General features: G+C 46.1%; 1 protein-coding gene across 5 annotated transcripts in view; it reads left to right on the forward strand.

Moving 5' to 3' along the window:
- STXBP4 (syntaxin binding protein 4) overlaps positions 1-5,605 on the forward strand; it is a 65,057-nt gene extending 59,452 nt beyond the window's left edge. For 3 of the 5 annotated variants that reach the window (XM_033076914.2, XM_033076916.2, XM_033076913.2), the window contains one exon: positions 2,789-5,605. In XM_033076914.2, coding sequence (XP_032932805.1) covers positions 2,789-2,900 — 112 coding nt within the window. In that variant the 3' untranslated portion in view covers positions 2,901-5,605. The remainder of the gene's footprint in view (positions 1-2,788) is intronic. The other 2 variants (XM_033076918.2, XM_033076917.2) reach the window with 2 other exon arrangements.
- The last annotated feature ends 15,731 nt before the right edge of the window (positions 5,606-21,336 follow it).

Raw genomic sequence — 21,336 nt, forward strand, 5'->3', positions numbered from 1 at the left:
CAGATTTCAGTGCCACAGTTTTGCACTGGTAAAGATCTGGAGAATTCTGTGCATTTAATTTGTGTGAGAGCAAACTGAAGTTCTTACAGCAGCAGCAGGAAGTTGGGCATGCTGTCATTTGCCTCCTGGCCCTGGAGGATGTAAGGGAAAAATCTTCTGAAGAAGAAACACTTTACAAAGAATTTCTTAGTTGGATACATCAAAGACCTGTGGATGCCTTTCCATGTAACTCTTTACTCGTGTGCAGCCTCCCCATTTCACAGGGTTGATACTGCATGCTCAGGAGAAAATGGAGCCAAGATTTCAGGTACACAGCAGGTCAGGACATGCTGCACAACAAAGTCAAATGGGAAAAAGAAACAGATTTTAAAATCATTTTGTTCTTATTTGAATTCAGCAATGGCTTGCTCAGAGATGGTTTGATGAAAGTAGGCAAGATAAACACTTAAAATAGTGCTGGAGGCAATAAATCTTGCATTGGCAGAGCTGGAATGGATGGAATCCAGTTCATTCAGCTCCCATAATTCTGCAGGTATTGGAAGAAGTTCTGTGTTGTTATACCAATAAATCACATGCTGGGACTTCAATTTGGAGCTCATCTCCAGTACTAAACCTTATTGACTGAACATTTTAATTGAGAAAACAAGGTATTTCCTGACATTATAGAAAACGTTGCAGAAATATGCAGCAAAGATATTTTTCTGAGTATATTTACAAATATATTCATAATATAAATATGAATGCATACATTTCCCTGTGTTGTGCAATAATGGGAAAAATGTTCTTGTTTACATAGACTTTATTCACAAGTTTTTCATAAAACATTGTAAAACAACTCTTTATGTTCTTCGTGTTGGCTGTCACCTGACTTTCTAGACATTGGAAATGTTTGGCAAGTTGCTCTTATTCCTAATAACAAAAGTACATTTGCTTTCTTAGAATTGAACAATTACTGTCCTTGAGAGTGGTCATTGTCTGTTGCAGTGTATTTTCTGTAGGAACATGTTTTTTATTTATCCTTTTGTTTTAACTCCTGTGAAACTAATCCTACAACCCCAGTAACGAAAATTTTTGTAACAAAAGAATGAATGGAGTTCATCCAATCCTGCTCCCACCAAAAGAGCACTTCTGAATTGGTTTTACACATAAATGGAGCTTTGGATGGGTTTTGTGTTGTTTGGTTGGTTGTTTTTTGTTGGTTTTTTGGTTGGGTTGTTTTGTTTTGTTTTTTGAATGTATGAGAACTGAGGGCATGTCCTTTGTATTCCACTTTGTCTTCCTTGTGTGGTCCTTACTCAGGCTTTGCCTCAGTTGAAGCAGTGCCTGAATTCACAGGTTACCTGCTGAGAGCAGCCCCAGGTGGGATTTCCATCAGGATCATATTTACCTCGTGGTGAACAGTATCACCCTCATCTCACCCAGCTGGTTCTGAGCTCAGGGCACTCAGCTGGAAGGTGTGAACAGTATGATCAGGCTGATGGGAACAGTGATCCCAAACCCATCACTCAGTGTACTGGAACATTGGCTCCAGTTCCTACTGAATGGATCTGTTTCCACAATCAGTTATTCAAAGGAGTGTTCCTGCACTGAGACAAAACCTGTTCTCACTTGAAAAGGTAAATCCAGAGTAGTTCCTTCAAATTTAATTAAACCAATGCACCTGGAAAGTGAGCACAGACCTGGGTTTAGGGATGCTGTGCTACAACATGTGAGAAGAGCCACTTGTCCTTCATGGCATTTAGTACACCTACAATATTTTTCAGCTTGTTCTTGTAGTGAACTTACATTACAAAATTAATCTTTGCACTGACTTTACTATAAAAGCTGTGAATTTATTAGCAAGATTTTTTTTTTCCACGTGAAAAGAAGCTATTTCCTTTCCCAAGAACACATTATTCCAGAAGGGAGAAGAGGCAGTGTGTTGCCCACACACAGTATGGCTCACATGCACACACCACTCACAAGGTGTGCAGTGTTCTCACCACAGACTCCAAACCTGTCCGTGTGTCTGTCCTCACTGAGCCCTGCTTGGGCTCCTTCCATTCACACAGAAGCTTCCATAAACTATAAAACATCTTAGCATGTCAAGTGTAGGGTTTAAACATCCAAAATCAGCACTGATGCCTTTTTATTGTGTGTGTAAAGGCTGTGGGAGCACGTCCAGGACTTGGGCTAGAGGACATGTAAAAACCATAATTTTTTAATTGATTCTTTCTGCAAAAGAAGAATGAATTAATTATACTGGAATAATAATCATAGAGTTGTTTGGGTGGAAATGACCTTACACCACCTCTCATTCCATGGGCAGGGACACCCTCCACTATCCCAGATTGCTCCAAGCCCCATTCAGCCTGCCCTTGGGCACTTCCAGGGCTCATGTTCTAAAGAGCTGAGCATTTCTATGATGTGATTCCACATTTGCTCAACTTCCTCTGGACCACCCTCCCTCCCTGAGGCTGTTAGCAGTGAGATGGCCATGGTAACACCCTGCTGTGTTAATTGTCTGCAGCTCCAGTAATTAACAGGAAATGTCACCAGTCCTATCAGGAGTCTCACACAGAACCATTCTCTTTATTGCACTGGGAAATGGAACCTCCAGTCCAGGTTCTGGCTGTCTGAAGAATCCACATTTTCTATTTAAAAAACCTTGCAGTTAGCAAGAAAACGACAATTCTGTGTTTGAAGGAGTCACAATGATTTTACAACTCCAGACTCCACCTGGAATTGCTTGTTTTGGGGTGGGTAAGCCTCTTTGGGGTTGCTAACAGCATTTTGTTTTGATTTTCAGCCACGTGACACAGACAACATCGTGGATCCATCCCGTCACCAGCGCGCTGAGCTTGCTGTGCTGCGAGGAGGAGGAGGATGGCATCAGAGACCTGCCTGGCCCCAAGAGCTGAGGACAGCTGTGCACACAGAGTAGCTTGTCTGCTTTTAGTCCCTTAGTTAGAAGATGCACAGGTTTTAATCCACCTACTTCCCAGTGTGATGTAGTAGTACCTGGTGATGTTCCTCCCCATCAAGCTGGAGGAAGTTCTGGTTTTCAGATGGGTTTGTTGATGTGTGCTACAAAGGATGCAGGTGCCACAGGAGCCCTTCATCTGCCCCATCAGGGATCAGTCTCACCTCAGGGCCCAGGCCAGTCTTTCCATGATTTCCCCACAGATCCATAATTTCCCTGACCTGAAGCTGAATTTTCCAGGTCAGCTGAAATTTTGGAATTGCTTTGAGCAACGTGAGATTTCAGATGGGAGCACTGGTGGTAGATTCTAGCTGATGGTTGACAGAGAGATGCAAAATGAGGTGGGGTTTTTGAACCCAATGCTACTGAGAATGATGTAGATGACTTCACTGAAAACTCTTATTTCTATGGGCAAAATCTGCAAATAAGTTTTGCTACTAGAAATTCAGTGATTTATTAAAAATACTGGAGCCCTGGTGACTTTTTAAACAAATACTTACCAAGATTGGTTTTTGAGCTTTAGAAAAATGTCTTTGATAAGTCATCAAGTAAAAAGGAAGTTTTCATAGAGGACATCATACTCTGACAATATGAGGCAATATGAAAATTATTCTACTTTTGTACTCTGCTAAACTGATACAGACACACATCAAATACTTCAGTGGAAGCTGTGAAGTTTCAAGTACAATGAAACCTGTGAAACCACCTCCAGGATCAGCAGAAATCAGTCACCTCCTGAGAATTGGTCTTTAAAGTAGAACAAAATCATTTTGTACACATTGGTGATGTTTTAAAGAGGATAAAGAAAATGATGGGGGGTGCTAGTGCAAGTTAATGAGCAGGTTTCTGTGTACCTCAATAGCACAGGATATTTTAAATCTCATTATTCACAGCACAGTGTCTGATGTGAGCTTTATCAAATACAAGATTCTGTGCTCTATTTTTCTGGAGGCTCTTTATGCACATGTTGTGTGTACAGTAGTGGGTATCACTAATGAATGAGACAGACCTGAACCTCCACAAGCACTGATGGATATGCCAAAGGAAATTTCTGTCTCTGCTTCAGTCCAGGAGGGAGAAGGGGATTGTGGCAGTGTGAGGAAGGCACAGGCTGCAGTTGCATTTTTTGAGGTCTGTCTTCAGCAGGTGTGGCATTGGAGTCAGGAATCCTTGTCCTCTGAGGAATGAATATCAAAACCAGACTCACTCCCAGTTCTGGTGCCTGCACCACGCTCTCTGTCCTCAGCAGTGCAGAGCAGTGCCAGGTCAGGCTTGCTGGAATGGTTGATCCTTTTGAACCAAAATAATTGACCTTTTTTTGAAATCCAAGTCAGGCTTCTGAATAGCAGCCCAGTAATCTGTGCTTGGCCTGAGAGCTGGAGAGCACATCCCCAAATGTTCTTCCTGAAGCTCACAAAAGAGGCCTTTACAGGCTTTGCAGGAAGTAGATGTCAGGGTATATTGAATAAACAAATAGGAAAAATTTGTTTTGTACTTTTAACTAGGTCAGACCCAAATTATCTGTGAATCTACACAGGTGGTGTGGATTAGGGGAAAAAAGCTTGCTCAGCAGACCCACAGTAACTGAACATTTCTAAGAAAACTTCTCCTAGCAATAACACATGAATGGTTTAGCCATGTTTGCTCCAGTGGCTCTGCATGCTCCACAGCCTCCTTTGTGCTCCCAGAGAGCTCAGGCCAAAGGGACAGAGCATGTGCTTCAGTCTCAGGCTTGGACACTCCAGAAGCATTTTTATTTAAATTGCTTTCCTCAGAATGGCACAGACTCATGACCTACAGAAAACATGTGATGTTCTGAATTTCTTGTGGTGTTTGCTGTAGCTGTAGTAGTCATTTGGATGCTTTGTGACAGCACTTTCTGTTCATATTTCAGTGATACCCAACCTGCACAGCTCAGGAGAGCTCTGAGCCACCACTTGCCTCTTGCAGCCTCTGCTCATTCTGCTGGTGGCTGTGGCAGCCAGCTGGGTGCTGCAGCTCTTCAGGGCCAGGGCTGTGGCTCAGGCAGGCTCTGCTCCATGGAGAGCAGCTCCAAGCTGTGCTGGTGCTGGCTCAGCTGCAGGGCACAGCTCTGCACGTGCTGCCCTTGCCAGGCACGGGGACAATCTGCCTGTTCCTCTCTGCCACCTCCCACAGACCCAGCGTGGCACAAACCTGGAGCCTCTTCCTCTCTCTCTCTCTTACAAACTTGCCTAGAAATTAGAGATGTTAGAAATAGATCTCTGCATCTCTTCAGCTGCTCCAGTGAGCGTTTCCCTGCTCAGATAATCCACCAGTTCACATTCTCTGGGGTTGAGAATACATTTTCTTACCTACAATCTCCAAATGTTCCAATCTATTTTTGTACACTGGCATACTTGTTTCCTAGGTTATTTCTCTTGATCTCCCCTTATCTCTTCCTTTCTGTGAAATAGTTTTGTGAAAATTATTTTGCTTAAGCTGAACTGTGTATATTGAGAAAATGGTTCTAGCATAATTTGGAAGTGAATTTGTAAAAACCAGCAACACTGTAAACAGCAAATTTTCATTTTCATTCCTGATTAAAAAAATAAGTGGAAAAGATACTAAAGTGCATGTAATACCCTTTAAATTAATAAAACTGCACCTTTATATTGGAATGAATCTGTCCCACATAACATTCTCCATCTGCTGAAATTCCTCTTGTAACAGGCTGCTGTAGGAAGGGTTTGGTTCATTTATTTAAGTCTCTTTCTGACACTCAGGAGGTGCCTGGTGCCACTGAGGTAAGTAAAGGAAAATCCTTTCAGAAAAATATTTGTGTTTGTGGAGTAGGCTGGGCTGTGCAGGACTGACTGTGGGCAAGGCTCAACAGGAGCTCAGGAAATGCTGCTCTGGCTTGGGAAATTTTCATTTTCTGGGAACTGAGGGGGTTCTTAACCCTCAGCTCAAGACACACAGGACTCCAAACCAAGCTCCAAAATTCAGTGGCTTTTTGCAGGTGCTGCTCTGAGTGATTTTTGTGTGGCTCTATATTAAGCCAGCAGCAAAAATTTAAGTTGGCTCTGGAGCCTTTGTTCAATTCTGTGCTCCTGGTCCCTGTGTCAGCAGCACTCCCCACTCCAAGGAGCAGCAGCCTGTAGGGAGTGAGCCCAGTCACACCAGTTCAGGCTGAGCCCAGTCACACCAGTTCAGATTGAGCCCAGTCACACCAGTACACACTGAGCCCAGTCACACCAGTTCAGACTGAGCCCAGTCACACCAGTTCAGAGTGAGCCCAGTCACACCAGTTCAGGCTGAGCCCAGTCACACCAGTTCAGGCTGAGCCCAGTCACACCAGTTCAGATTGAGCCCAGTCACACCAGTACAGACTGAGCCCAGTCACACCAGTTCAGACTGAGCCCAGTCACACCAGTTCAGGCTGAGCCCAGTCACACCAGTTCAGACTGAGCCCAGTAACACCAGTACAGACTGAGCCCAGTCACACCAGTTCAGGCTGAGCCCAGTCACACCAGTTCAGGCTGAGCCCAGTCACACCAGTTCAGACAGCCCAGTCACACCAGTTCAGACAGCCCAGTCACACCAGTTCAGAGTGAGCCCAGTCACACCAGTTCAGAATCAGCCCAGTCACACCAGTTCAGAGTGAGCCCAGTCACACCAGTTCAGAGTGAGCCCAGTCACACCAGTTCAGACAGCCCAGTCACACCAGTTCAGAGTGAGCCCAGTCACACCAGTTCAGAGTGAGCCCAGTCACACCAGTTCAGAATCAGCCCAGTCACACCAGTACACAGTGAGCCCAGTCACACCAGTACACAGTGAGCCCAGTCACACCAGTTCAGAATCAGCCCAGCCACACCAGTTCAGACTGAGCCCAGTCACACCAGTTCAGAATCAGCCCAGTCACACCAGTTCAGACTGAGCCCAGTCACACCAGTTCAGACTGGCACCTGTCAGCCCAGGCACTGGGGCCAGCTTTGCAGAGATGTTTAGCAGCTTAAACATGTTCGTGGAGTTAATGGGAATTAGGCACCTAACCTCCTTAGATGTTGCTATAAATGCTGCTAGGCATGTTTAGGTACCTAAATACCTCAGTAAATCTTTCCCCTGGTTGCTTGCAGTGATAGTGTACCAAAAATCAAATGCCAGTGACAAAAGCCTCACCTTTGTCCTCTCTAACCAGCTTTGCCTTTCCCTTGGGATTGTTTTCATGCACCACTAAAAATACCAGCCAGCTCACAGGTTGTACCATCCAGGCTCTACCCATATTTTCTGGTGGCTTGATTATTTACTGCTCATTCTAGATTTTTTCCACAAACAGTGGCTGATGTTGGCATGGATTTAATAGGTTGGTATTTTCATAACACTCATTTAAAATAAGTTGTTTTATTACAAGATAATAGTATTCTCTTCCCACAAAGATGAAATGAGTTTTGTATTGTTCATTATTAAGTCAATAGAGTTGAAAAAAAATTGTATGGGCCAAAGATCTGTTACAAATAGAGCCCCATGTTTCCCAATGTGAAGCTGGGAAGTTGAAATCTGATAACCAATGCTGATTCTGTCCCCATGGTACAGCATCAGTCAAACCCAAACTAATTAAAACTATAACTTTAAGAGAGTGGATTAAAAAATCTTTATCCCTCCTGCTCCCAGGTATGTTTTGGGAGGTTGGTTTGTCCCCTGCAGATTCTGGCCCTGTTAGAACTGATGTCCATTATCAGGATCTCTATTTACAACCCCCAGGATTAGCTGAGGTTAAATTTGTGCAGGGCTGACTGCTGTCCAGGGACATTTCCTTGCCTGTGTGTTGCAGCTCAGCAATTCTCAGCACACCAGGACCATGATGTGTTTGGTGTTCACCACAGAGCTCAAGGCTCCAGAGAATTTAGTGCAGCATTTTTCCAAAGCACACATGAGCTGTGTTCTTCCTTCACCTTAGGAAGGTGTTGATAGAGACACTGAACTGCAGCTACACCATCCTCATTATCCACTGAGGGCTCCAGGGAGGGAGGTTGCTGAAATGATCCCTCATCCTGAGGAGGAAGAATCCAGTTTCTCCAGACAGCACACCATGGGGAATTTTGTTTTAATTGTTAGGCTTCTTGGATAAAAGCAAACCATGAAAAATCAGTAGTTTTGCTGCTGTTTCAGATAAGTCTCTGTTTCCCCCTGACCCCCAAAATGACATTCTGATCAGAAATGTCTTCATCTCCTCTCAAGTACCCTGCCTGTCAGCTACCCACAGGCAGTATTTCCCTGTAGTCCAATTATTATTATCATCAAGAACTATCCTTGCTCTTGTACGTGAAGAGAACTCATTAAAACGTGATTGAAATGGAAAAAGAAATAAAATTATGTTTCTTGCCTGAAATAGAAATACAACAATAATAGCTCTTATATGGGAAAGAGAAAGGCTGCTAGGAAAGCAAAGCATTGGGGTTCCTGCTGATGTTTTCATTTTCACTCCCAAGGCTGGTAATGCATCCCTGCTCCCTCCAGCCCCCCTGCTCCTGAGAGCTGCAGGAGCACAGGGCTCTCCAGGGACAGGGCAGATCTCAGCCCTGGCTGAGCTGCACATTCTCATCTCCACTCTGAGCCACTGGAAACCCACTGTTAGGGACTGTAATTACTCATTGTGGGGGTTACATGTCCAAGCTCATCACTGATGGCAGGAGCAGGAGCAGAGAAGCCCACTGAGAACCTGCCTGGCACTCTCAGACCATGTTGGTCCTTAATAAATGCAGAGCTGTTGTAAAAAATAAAGATACAGAGGATCAGGAAACAGGCCCTAGCTGCTGAGGTATGGCTCTATTGTTACTTGGCTAATTGAAAGATGCAACCAAAAGGGATAATTTTGGAATTAACTGAGTATGTGTAAATGCAATTAATCTCCTCTTTCTCCTTTCTCTGCTCAGCTTTGGGAATGCAGTCCAGTCCCTTGAGTCTAAACCCTCCATGGATGTGTTTAACCCATTCTGGCTGCAGGTGCTGAAGCAGCACAGTCCTGCAGGCTCTGCTGTTTCCAATAACCACTTAGAGTCCTGCAGAAAATGATACAAAAGCCAAAAATGAAATCAATAGTAAATGTTCACTAACAGGAAAACTCCTGTGGCTGGCTGAGGATAACAGAAAAGTGTTTTACTGCTGTGCTCAGGTTGTTTGGTACAAAACCCTGGAGTCTGGTTCAGACCAGGTTTGTTACTGCTGCTTGTCCTGATGTTTTATAAACCCACTTACAGGAAACTGGAGGAAAAGGCCTTGGTAATTTCACCACATTAATAGAAATTCAGATTCTCATTTATAAGAAAATTCAATAGCCATCGTGACTGAAGTTTTGAGCAGCACCTGTGGCTGCTGCCAGGGAGCTGTTCTGGGCAGGGACACCTGCCTGGAGCACTGGGGGAATTAGCAATTCAGCTTCTGATGTGGCTGAGGGAAATTACAGCTCTGCAGGTATGGAAAAGGATTGAGTTCCATTTTTTGTATAGCCAGAAGGGAAAGGCAAGCCAAGGGCTCTGGGGCTGGAGTGAGGACAGGGACACCCTGCCAGGGGCATCACCACCTCCCTGAGCTCAGGAGATGGATCCTAGGGAGTTACCAGGGGTGCTCCTCCTGCCCCTGACAACTTCTAGTGGAAGTTGTAGTGGAAAGCTCTCAATCTAAAATCCAGTGTGCTCTGCAAAGGCACCAACAAGCTGCAGCTGCAGGCTGGAATTTCTGGCCAAGGCCACGGCTCAGCCTCCTCCCTCTGTGCCCACTGCATGCAGAAATGGTTCTGGGATCCATCCATGCACAGCTCTCCTGCCCTGCCCAGCTCTGAGCGTGATCCCTCCCCTGGAGCAGCGCTCAGCTCACCCTCCCTGTCACTGCCACGTTTCCCAGGCAAGGACTGCAGCTCTGACAGCTCCCAAGTGGGTAAATTGAGTTTGCAGTAATCCCAAATACCTGAGATAAGAAGCCCAGCTCTGCCGTGGAGGCTGAGGCAGGCACAGGGACTCGGAGGGATGTACGTGCCTCATGTCATGTGTCTCTGCCAGCACTGGAGCCTAATTGGATTGCACAAATGTGACTTCTATGCCTCTTGATCACAAAACCAAATTAAACCTCAAGAAGTTTTGAATAAATCTATACCTGAAAGTTTGCCTCAAAAAAACAGAAAAAAAAGTCTCATTTCAGCTCCTCTGCCTCAGCAGGGGAATAAAATGAAAACTTCAGAACTATTGCTTTAAAACAAATAAGAGAAGCAAAGCACAGCCAGCAGATCTGAATTCCTGGGTGCACTGAATAAAATCATCCATGTGATAATGATGGGATTTTCTAGAACACCTTTTAGGCATGCAATTTCTGCATTAAACCTATTCAGATGTCCCTAGAACATCTGCTGCTTCTATAAAATGGGAGTAACAGCCACTTTTTACAGTGCACTGACAGCTACGGATAAAAGCCTGGTAATTGCTAGCAGGAACTACTGCCTAACCAGAGATTTTCTTCAAAGTTAACCTGCCAAGATTTTTAAGAGTATTGCAGATGATAGCCCTGTGCCGGTTCACACAATTTAGGGAGGTGTTTAAATTGTAGGTGCCATGGGATTCAGAGAGAGCCCAGCCTCCCTTGAAGGCAGATCAGACAGTGCTGATGCCTGGAGCTGCAGCAGCAGAGGGAGCAGAGCAAATCCTCACATTTGCTGCTAATGTGACCTAAAATCAGTGGGAGCTGCTTGGGCACGTGGGTGCTGCTCTGCTCCCCTTCAGGGAGACACCAGAACACCTGCAAAAACCTGGGCAGCCCCAAAGAGAGGAGCATCCACAGGCACAGCTCTGCACAGCACGGCCCTGGCTGCTTCCCATCCCATCCCCTCCCTCTCTGCCTGTGGGAATTCATGAGTCAGGCAGGATGAAAAGGCTGCTGGCAGACTTCTCCCTGGAGTCCCCACTTGAAATGGTACCACATTTCCAGGGAAGCCTCACTTGTGCTCCCAGCAAGGTTGGGAATGCCGTCATTCCTCTGCAGCTCTCAAGGCAGGCAAACATCATCCATACACTGAGGCACAGAAAGTCAGGAAACCTCTTCTGCTCTGGTGAGATCCAGAGCTGGAGTGAGATGTTACTGCTCTTGGAAAAACCAATATTTTGATGGATTAGCCTGGTGCCAGGCTGTCCCTCTGGTCTTTACAGCAGCCACTTGAACAGCTGTAAAACAGCATCTAAAAACCAGGGGACTGCTGGCACACAGGGCTCGAGCAGAGCAAGTTCTGCTACAGAAAACCCAGCTGAGATCCTTCTTTGTAAAAGGGAATAGCAGCTAGTGGAACAGAAAAAAGAAATCCATGCCTGGATGAAAGGAAAGGGAGGACTTCTGAGCTCAGAATAGCTCCTGCCATCCTCTGTCACAGCCTCACTCCCTGAGCCAGGGAGAGGCTGCCAGGGTGCTCAGCTCTTGTAGGCAAAGTCCTCTGCCTGGAGAACCTGCAACTGAAATAAAAATCAGTCTGATGTTTGTAATTTTGAGGGGAAGTGTTAAAAATAATAAAAATAAATGACATCTCCTCTTAACTATTATAAAACTGGACAGCCTAATGGGGCTGATCTCAAACTCCCATCAGTGCTGTTGGTGCTGCTGCTGTATCACAAAGGGGTCTCTGCTGACAAGTTTGTTCTCTACACAAAGCAAAACCACAGCATTTTATGTCTGCAACTGCAGTGTGTGTTACAGTTCCAGGGTCCTCTCCCATGAACTCATACATGTTTTTATTTTTATTCAAATTTACAAGCACACTCAGACAACAGCAAATCTATGTTTATAATAAAGCCAGTGTTCCCCTTTCCAGAAAAGCCAGTTGTATGGACCACCAGAGACCCTTTCCTGACCCTTATGCCAGAAATACGACATTTCCACTGATTTATTTGAATTTCAAACCCAGTTGCTGTGTCGGGGAGCTGTAGCATCTGCGGAGTTTCAACAGTGAGAGTGAATTGTTCTAGTAGAGATTACTCAAGAGCAACTAATCTTAGAACAACAAAGCCTTTGACTGACTTCCAAAGACCTCAGTGTAACTGAAGTAAATCAGTCTCACCTATTCACAACACAGAGCAATCAAGGTGTTTTCTTGCAGGACAGCATCCCACAGTGTCCCTGTCCCAGGCCAGACCCCCACCTGCTCCCAGGGGCTGAGGATGGCTCAGCTCCAAACAACCACCAGCACCTGTCAGGATCAATCCCCCAAATCCAGCTGGGATCTAAGCAGTTCGGTTTTCCTGTGAAGAGCAGTTGCCAGAGGGTTTGTGCAGAGATCTGCAGTAACTGAGGTCGATGCTGATGCTGCTAGAGAGCAGACACTGCCGAGCAGCCTCTGAGCAGCTCAGTGAAGGGGCTTGAGAGATGGAGAATCTTCATCCAGAAAGGATCTTACTGTGAGGTTCAGAGAAATCTAATGCATTTCTGTAAGACTTCTTGCTGGAAACAAGTACCTGGCTGGTGTGTTCAAAAGGTTTGCAACCTGTCAGTGTCATAACAGAACTTGTTACCCTATGTATCTGAGAAATCACAGTTAGCTCTGGCAGATACTCACCTGCCATACAGGTGTTATCCTCGTAAGAGCTCCCTACCTGATCCTGCAGGGACAAAGAGAGAGACAACACTGATTAAAACTCAGTGACTTTTCCAAGGTTGTGCAGCAAGTGGTGGCAGGGAGAGCTGAGGTCTCCAGCCTGGTGCTTCCACCCCTGCACTGAACTGTCTCAATAAGTGAAGGCTCTGGATCAAATGTAAAGTTTTCAATCATAAGAAAATTTTATTCTTCAAAAACAGTAGTAAAAAAAAATGTTTCTAACTTTTTTTATCCCCAGCTCAAGAAAATAAAAATAAATAAACAATATGAGCTTCTTGCAGAACAGAAAGGTTTTCCAGGAAAGAATTTACACAACAGAATAGTTGACAAGTCAGTCAGATAATGACCAAGATGCTGGATGTCTGAGCAAAGCATCAGAGAAATGTTCCAAAAATCTTGTCTAAAAATCTGCAGCAGCTGACGTTTTGTTTCTGTTGCATGGAAGCTTCTTGGCCACGGAGGCATTGCCCTGCCCCATGGCTCCAGGACAAGGAGGAAGGAGTTCCCCAAGGAGAAAAACAATCCCCGAGTAGTAGAAGCACAAATGCAGAGTACTGCGAGGGGCTGGTGCTGCTGAATGGAGCCAGCCGATGGGACTCTGTATCCATGGCAGCTGAGAGGTGACTCACGGCACCACTATAAATACAAACTTGCCTGCAAAGAGCACGCTCGAGTAAAATCTGCATTTGTACTGCCTTGGCACAACGAGCTTGAGACTCCACTTCTCAGCGTTCCCAGCACATCCCTCAGGATGGGATCTTGGTGAGGAACAGGAGACACCCCATGGTCCCCCTGCTCTTGTTCCAGCTGTGGCATCCAGGACATCACATCCCAGCAGCAGCAGCACATTCTGGGCTGAGGAGGGGATCATGCCATGCCAGGAGGGCACCAAAGCAGGGAGGGAACACCTGCAAGAGCTCAGCTGCAGTAATTCAAAATGTGTGCTTCACTCAGGAACAAGCCCCTGGCACGGGCAGGTCACTAAGAACAGAGTGAAGAGGTGGCTGGAAATGGCACAGCCATTAAACAGCTGGGCACCACCTCACCTGCACCTCTCCTGGGGAGCAAAACACGGCACTAAAATATCTGAAAGTTCCTAGAAGGAATGGCAGCCCTTGTAAAGTCATCAGGCAGAGCTGTGCTGGCTGCCTGGAACTCGCATCAGCAAATAGTTTGGGATGTCTGTGCTGGGAGAGGAGACTGCAACTTGGCTGCCTAGGAAAAAAGAGAAAAAGGCAAAAAGCCTCTCCAAGCTGAGAGAATTGCCATTAGCTCCAGAGCTGGGCAGCTCAGTGCCCTGGGGCAGTGCAAAGCCCTGGGTTCAGAGCTCGCTGCTCCCCTGGCCAAGGGAGCCAGGGTGGAGGCTCCATCCTGCTGCTGCTGCTGCTGATGGATGGATGGCAGGGAACCAGCAAAGACAGCTGCTCTGCACTCAGAGGTCTCCAAGAGATAGAAACAGCACTTTTCAAAAATATTATACCAAATTCTTCATGATTTTTAGGAGGCACAAATAACTCTCTCACTATAAGAACCTTCTCTCTGCGTTGTTTAAATATCCCCTGGCTCGGCGAAGGTGGGAAGAAAGTCAGAAAGCTGATTTGGTTCAACACTTTGAAAAAAAAAAAAGTGATAGACAAGCACTTCCTCTCCACTCAGTGTCACAAACCACATGAAATCTCACTGCTCTGGTAATTTTTTGGAGGTGTTATTGTAGAGCTTGAGATTCCGATAAAATGGAAATATAATCAAACTGGAACCCCATTAGTATGTACCTTTTATAAGATTAGCAATTTCACAGTATATTAATTTTTTCCTATATTAGTTAAAATGTGTAACAGCACTTGATTTAACAGAGCTGCATGGGCAGACAGTATTTCAACACTGTGAACATCTGTTCTGAGTTACCAAAATTCCAGCTCAAAAACAAATATTTCCCCTATAAATCAACCCAAACATTATTCTGAGTGTTGTAACAGATGCAAAATGATTCTGGCTCCCTCTGCCCTGTGGTTTGGCTCTTCCCTTAAACTTAATGTGAATATATTTATTTAAACACTTCAAGAAATACACATTTGAAATAGCTATTTAAGCTTCCTTAGAGTGTGTCTGATGTTGGTTCAATATTTATGGTCAGTTGACAGACTGCCTCATTAACTACAGATTCTATTAATTAGGGTAAGCTCTGGTTACAGCTCTGCAGATAAACTTGTTCTGGAGCAGCACTGAAAGTCCCACTCAGGTGTTCTGAACACTTCAGCCCAAGAGCACAGAACTGGTGAGCCTGAGTTTGTGAGAGGAGCAGAGTTTATTTTGGGGTTTGTATTCACTCTGCTCTGGCCTGTTTCAGTGGCCTCTTTGCCCCCATTGTTACTGATGCTGGTCATCTTTCATGAGCTAAATGAATCAGAAGAGGTATTGATTTATGTGGCATAAAGAAATGGGATTTGTTTACTAAATGTGAAATTTGGAAAGAGGCTTTGCAAGAGGGTTCCCAGCTAATGGTCTGAGTATGTAAATAAAAATGTTTACTTAGGCAGAAGCAGCAATTCCATATTTTGAGGTGTTTAATTGCATTAAGCTTCATATGAGCAACTGGGATTCAAGATTTTTTTTATTAGTTTATATGTAACAGCTCAGCCAGACAAAGAGAGAACTGAATTGTGGTACCATAAATAATTACAAACTCCTGTATAGAGAAAAATCCTTTTTAGTTCATCCCTCCTTGCACAAAATACCCTTTGGGGGCAGAAACAGGGCTATGCTTTGAGGATGAACATTTTGGAGTTGTTAATCATCTTCTGTCTTAAATGCTTGGAGAAAACAGTGTGTGTGGACTAAATATAAACCTGCCTTTAGTGCTGCTTGGGAGTCCCAGGGCAGTTCTCTCCCACAAACAATGGGAACACAGGCACAGGGAGCCAGGAGGATGGCAAAGGGAGCACTGCAGGAGTCTGTGTCAGGCAGTGGAAACCACACAGGGTTCAGCCATAAAACCTGCATTATTGCCCTGCAGGGATGCCAAATTGTTATGAAGTTGAGGGCCACATTTTCCAATTTGTTAATAAGGCATAACAGTAGAAGTACTAAGGAGCTGCAGATATGTAAACCGGCATAAAAATGTGCATTTTGTTCAACATTTCTATTTGTGAAGAGATCAGAGCCCATTCTATATGCAGTAGGCTACATCCTTCTATCACATTATACATTAGCTTTATATATTGTTAATTAGACCTAATTTAGGCCTCAAAAAATCTCATTAAAATTCTGATTAGTGCTGTTGGCAAGCAGCCATCTAAAAAGCCTCTATTTCCTTCTTTGATAAGTTTGAAGCCACTATAACAAACAGTAAAAATAAGATCACAGCCTTCTTTCTCATGCCAATCAACATAATGTATTGTCCAGGTCAAAGTCATTTAAGGGAAAATACAGGAGGAGGACATCTTCATTTCCCTGTGTGGATGATGTCAGGTTAAAAATTATATGTTTATGCCCTTTGGCAGCTAAAAAACCAAAAAACCCCAAACCTAAGAAACTTGTTACGAAAATGCCAGTTTTAAGCCCTCAAAACCAACTTACTCTACAAGCCAATTAAATAAAGGGTTTTTTTAAAAGGCTTTAAAAATTAATGGGAATAATAATATTACAAAGCTGGTTTAATATTAAACCAGTCCTGCCTGATGTTTTCTGCTTAACTTTCTGCCTGATGCTTTCCATACAGCTTGGAATGCTAAAATCTAAATGCCTGGCCAGGAAAACATACAGACAAGAATATCTTTAGTCCAAATACAGTCAATTATGCACCCACATTGCTGCAGATCAGAGCAGATAACTTTAAAAGAAATCATGGCATAAAAAAAAAACCAGTCAAAGGCAGAATAAAGCAACAAACAATAGCAGGGTTGCCTCTGCTTTCTTGTGTCTGTGTATGTTGAGGGGTTGTTATGATACAGCTGCCAGCTATCATTGTACTCATCTCAATTAACTTCAACATTTCACTTTACTGCAGAAAAACTTTACAAAGCTGAGCACTGCCTGAAATGGCAAACACGAGGAGCATTCAGAGTTCGTTGTCTCTGTGTGCATCAGTCCTCGCAGGAGGCACAAGCAATGAGGAGCACCAGGACTCTGCAGGGCTGCTGACTCCAGAGCAGAGGCAGGAGGGCTCTGATCTGTCCCTGTCCCTCAGAGCACAGTCCCCAGTGTGCAGCTGCTGTGTCCTGGGTCACCCTGGATGCTGGTAAGACAAAGCCAATGTATGATTATGGGAAAATACCAACTTTTCCTTCTGATAAACACCCAGCCATGCCCCTGAAACCCAGCTTGGGGATGCACTCTATCAGTAAAGCTGATTCTGGGCTGGAATATACATTTTTTAAAATTCCAACTCAGTAATTCCCTATTTTTTCAAGCCCTTTTAAACTGTAATCTTTAGAGGTCTAATCAGACTTTCTGTATCAAATAAAGTAGGGAGATAAACACACATAGAATCCAGAGTGCATTTGCTTCTTAAGACAGTGTTCAGTCTCTGTGTTACATTGGTATTTGCATAAGCAGGTTTCCAAAAACCTGGGAAGCCTGGTAGGCTGGTATTTAACATATTCTGATATGATGTGCCAACTAGTTGCCAGCTGAAATTCCTGATGAGAGATTTAAATAGAATAAAATGGGCCATAAGAGAGGTGGTAATTTAGGAGAATGTCCTGGCTGGGGGTAGTTGGGGTACCCAGGAAGGGCACTGTGGGCTGGCAGCAGTGTCTGGCATCTGCTCAGGCCTGCATGGAACTGAGAGGGGGAGTGCATTAAAAAACAGGAGGAAAAGAACACCCTCAGTCTCATCAATAAGATTTAATTAATCTAAACCTGCAGGACAAACTGCATACAGTTAATAATGTGCATTTCTGCACTACTTGCTGCTGTTACAGTAATTTTTTCTTAAGAAGTCACAGCATGACTTTAATGCCTTTATGTTTAGAAGCCTGATTTTTGTTTATAGGAATTTTCCCAGTCTTGCACAGGTCAGACTTTCCTGCCAAAGAAAGAAAGGTTTATCACATTTCTGGCTTCTTAATAATTTAAACCCACACAATTAAGAACTGGTCTGTGCTTTCTGCATTTTGTTTTTTCGAGAGCAAAACCTGGGAGCAAAGGTGGATGTCACAGAACTAATCCCAGAAAGAAATCCCAAGCTTAGGGCAGCCTAGCAAGCCTGAAGCCCAGGCAGCAATCACTTCAGTGACTTTGAGAGAGCTCGTTGGAGAGCACGGGTTTGCAGTATCAAGCTGTACAGATCCCGAGCTGATAAGCCTATGCATGTGGAATTCTTCAGGCAAAATTCTGCCTGACCTTCCCCAGCACCGTGCCTCCGGCAAGCTCTCTGAAAGCAGCCATTTGAAGTCAGAGAAATCTGGGTCATTGACTTCAACAGAAACTCTGATTAAGGAGGGGATGATGCTCAGCTCCTGCACCTTTCACTCCTCCCTTCTGCTGCAGCTCTGCCTGGGGATGGGCTTTTTATTCTGTGCTCGTGGGTGCTCTTCTGTCTCCAGTAAAACCAATGCCAAATTCCAAAATCAAACAGCCTGAGCATGTAAGAACAGCTATTTCTAAACTGTCTTTTTGCAGCACGCAAGCCAAGAGTGAAAAAGGAAGAGGAATGGAGTGCAGAGGAATAAACGGAAGGATCAAGTTGTTTTTCCCATTGGCACCATCTGGGAGTTGTCCTTAATCAGGGGAAGGTCTGACTGCAAAACAGGCCAGTTACTCCTTTATCTCTCTTTTCAATCCAGTTCTGTCATCTGGCTGCTTACACCTACTGGCTCTAAAAAATTCGCCAAGGCACCAAAGGCACGAGGTGCCTGGAATGGCCTTGAGAGTCTGGTTAATGCTTTACAGGGGGAAGGCTGCTTTAAAAAGCAGAGTGGAGTATTTGTTCCAAAACTGTAGTCATCACTGAGAGCCACACTTACTGAGTTCAAACCAGGTCAGCTGCCCAGGCAAGAACATGTATTTGATCTACCCTGTCATGGTAAAGGCTGCCTGTAAACTTTGGCAGAGAAAATTATTAATCTTTCAACTCACAGCATATAAGCAATGACTAGTAATACCTCTTTTTCTGAGAACTGGAATGCCTTTTGGAACCACCCCAGATTACTTAAGAGAAGTTCCTCTGCCGTCACCCAAAAGCAGTTCCAAACCTGTCTCTCCCACATTCAATTAAACCTTAAAAAAATAATAAATTAAAAATAATGAAAAAAAAAAAAAGGTGGGGGCAGCTCATGGTTCATTCAACAGGCAATTTTTGTCTTGTGAGGAGCCCCAGCAGCTTGCTCAGCTGCACCTCACGAGGACAATAAACATCCATTTTTCAGTAATCAGTGCTGCGGGTAGCGGCTTTCACTTGGAAACCCAAGCGAGGGCTCCGGCCAGAACCTCCGTGCAGGGGAGGGAGGTGGGGAGCAGGCACTGCTCCTCAGTGTGTCTCGACCTTCTCTTCAAAAGCTGCTGCTTTTCAGCTCAGCTGGGTGTGGGTATCTGAGTGTTCTCATGTGGCTTCTCCCAGCCCTCCGTGTTCTGCGCCACACAGCTGGAAATGCACTGCCTGTGAGGCCAGCCCGGGAACTCGCACTGCTTTGGGACAAATCAGAGCTAAAACAAAGGCTGAATCACAAGCTCTTCCCATTCTCCCCTGTTTAGTTTTTTTGTGGTTTGGGGGGATTTCGTTTGTTTGTTTGTTGGGTTTTTTTGTGTATCTCACTCAATCCATTGTTTTGGCTCCCAAAGGGCTGAGGTGGAGATCCACTCAGTGGATGAACCAATGGATATTTAAGGTACAGCAAACCATTTGCTTTTTCAGTCTGTCCTGTGCCTTGACCCAAACAATTGTTCTGCATTATTTATCCTCTCCATCTTCCACCTAGTTCTCTGCCTGCCTACTTCTGCAACTCTTTTCTCCACATTTAACAGAGGAATGGAGTGACAGTAGCAGCTCAGCTGTGACCATACAGATATCTGACTAGAAGCTTTGCTCAGGTTTGAGAGATCTCTCACACTGCACATACAGCACTGGCTTCCATTTAGATAGAAAGAGAAAAGCCTGGATTCTTCAGAACAGTCTATATTTAAATACACACAGAGTTCTAGATCACACACTGACTGTACAATACCTGTCTCCCAGCACAGGAGCAGATATCTCTCCATCTATCAGTAACTATATTTTGGCTGAGCCATGATTACTGCATTGTCTTCCTGCCCCACTTTTATCCATATTTATGGAGAAAATACAGGTAAGTCCCTTGGAATATACTGGTCAGCTGGATCCCTTAAAAAACCCACTTTCACTCCAGCTTTCTGTACGAGGAAAAAACTCTGCAGTCATGTTTCCAGGAGATATTTCAGAACAGAATTCCCAATTTCCATTACAGGCTATGCCAAGGCGATGTGTAGGAGAATGGAAACTGCTTCAGAGCAGTGGAGAAAATGAATCTCATGAACCGTGTTGGAGATTTTTACCTAAAACCTGCAATCCCTCCTTTGTAAAACGTTTAAAGTAACTCGGAGCGGGGATAGTTAGTGAGTTTTAAGCGAAGGGGCATGAACAGACTCAGACCTAAGGGCAGTACCGGGTGCAGGCCAGGCCAAGGGTCACCCGAGCGCGGCTCAGCGCTCAGGACCGACCCTGTCAGACCCGCAGCGCTGTGCGCGGCTCCAGCGGCTCCGACAGCTCCTGCCCCAGCCAGGGCACATCGCTGGGTGCCCCGGGGCCGGCACAGGGCACGGCGGCGGGCGGGAGGTGGGCAGGACACGGGCGCGATGGTGGGATCGGTGCCGGAACACCAACACATCGCACGGCAGGGCAACAACCCCGCGGCACGGCAACCCGGACAGCCTCCGGCAGGACACCCCCGGCACGCCCTCCCCGGCCGGATCCCCTTCCCTCGACAGGATCCCAGCAGGACACCCCGTTTTCGCACCGGGCCGGGCCCGTTCGGCCATGGCGGGGGCGCTGAGGGGGCTGAGGGGCCGCGCGCGCTCCCGCCCCCGGCCCCGCCATTGGCCCAAAGTAGGTCACGGCCCGCGCGCGCGCCCGCTCACGTGACGGCCCCGCGCGCGCTGCCCCCCGCGCCGCGTGACCGGCGGGCGGGGCCGGGGCTGCCGTGAGGGGAGCGGGGTCGTGGCCTTGTCCTTGTGCCTGTCGCTCTCCGTGTCCTCCCCTCACCGAGCCGCCCGCGCCTCCTCCGCCGAGCCTCGGCACCGCGGCCAGCGCTCTGCAGGTGTTCGGGGTGCCCGGTGGACGCCCCGTGGTGGTCGGGACCCGCTGCGGTCCAAACCAGCCCGTGGGGCTCCGGCCGAGCATCCCCCCCACCCAGCGGCCATCGGGGTCACTGGATGCCCGGGGAACCCATCGGTGTCTCTCGGTGCTCGGGGAACCCATTGGTGTCACTGAGTGCTCGGGGAACCCATCGGTGTCTCTCGGTGCTTGGGGAACCCATCGGTGTCACTGGGGAACCCATCGGTGTCACTGGGTGCTCGGGGAACCCATCGGTGTCACGGGGTGCTCGGGGAACCCATCGGTGTCACTGGGTGCCTGGGGAACCCATCGGTGTCACTGGGTGCTCCGGGAACCCAGCGGTGTCACTGGGTGCTCAGGGAACCCAGCGGTGTCACTGGGTGCTCGGGGAACCCATTGGTGTCACTGGGTGCTCGGGAACCCATCGGTGTCACTGGGTGCTCCGGGAACCCATCGGTGTCACTCGGTGCTCGGGGAACCCATCGGTGTCACTGGGTGCCC

The sequence above is a fragment of the Catharus ustulatus genome, chromosome 20 (assembly GCF_009819885.2).
Source record: "Catharus ustulatus isolate bCatUst1 chromosome 20, bCatUst1.pri.v2, whole genome shotgun sequence".
NCBI lineage: Eukaryota > Metazoa > Chordata > Aves > Passeriformes > Turdidae > Catharus > Catharus ustulatus.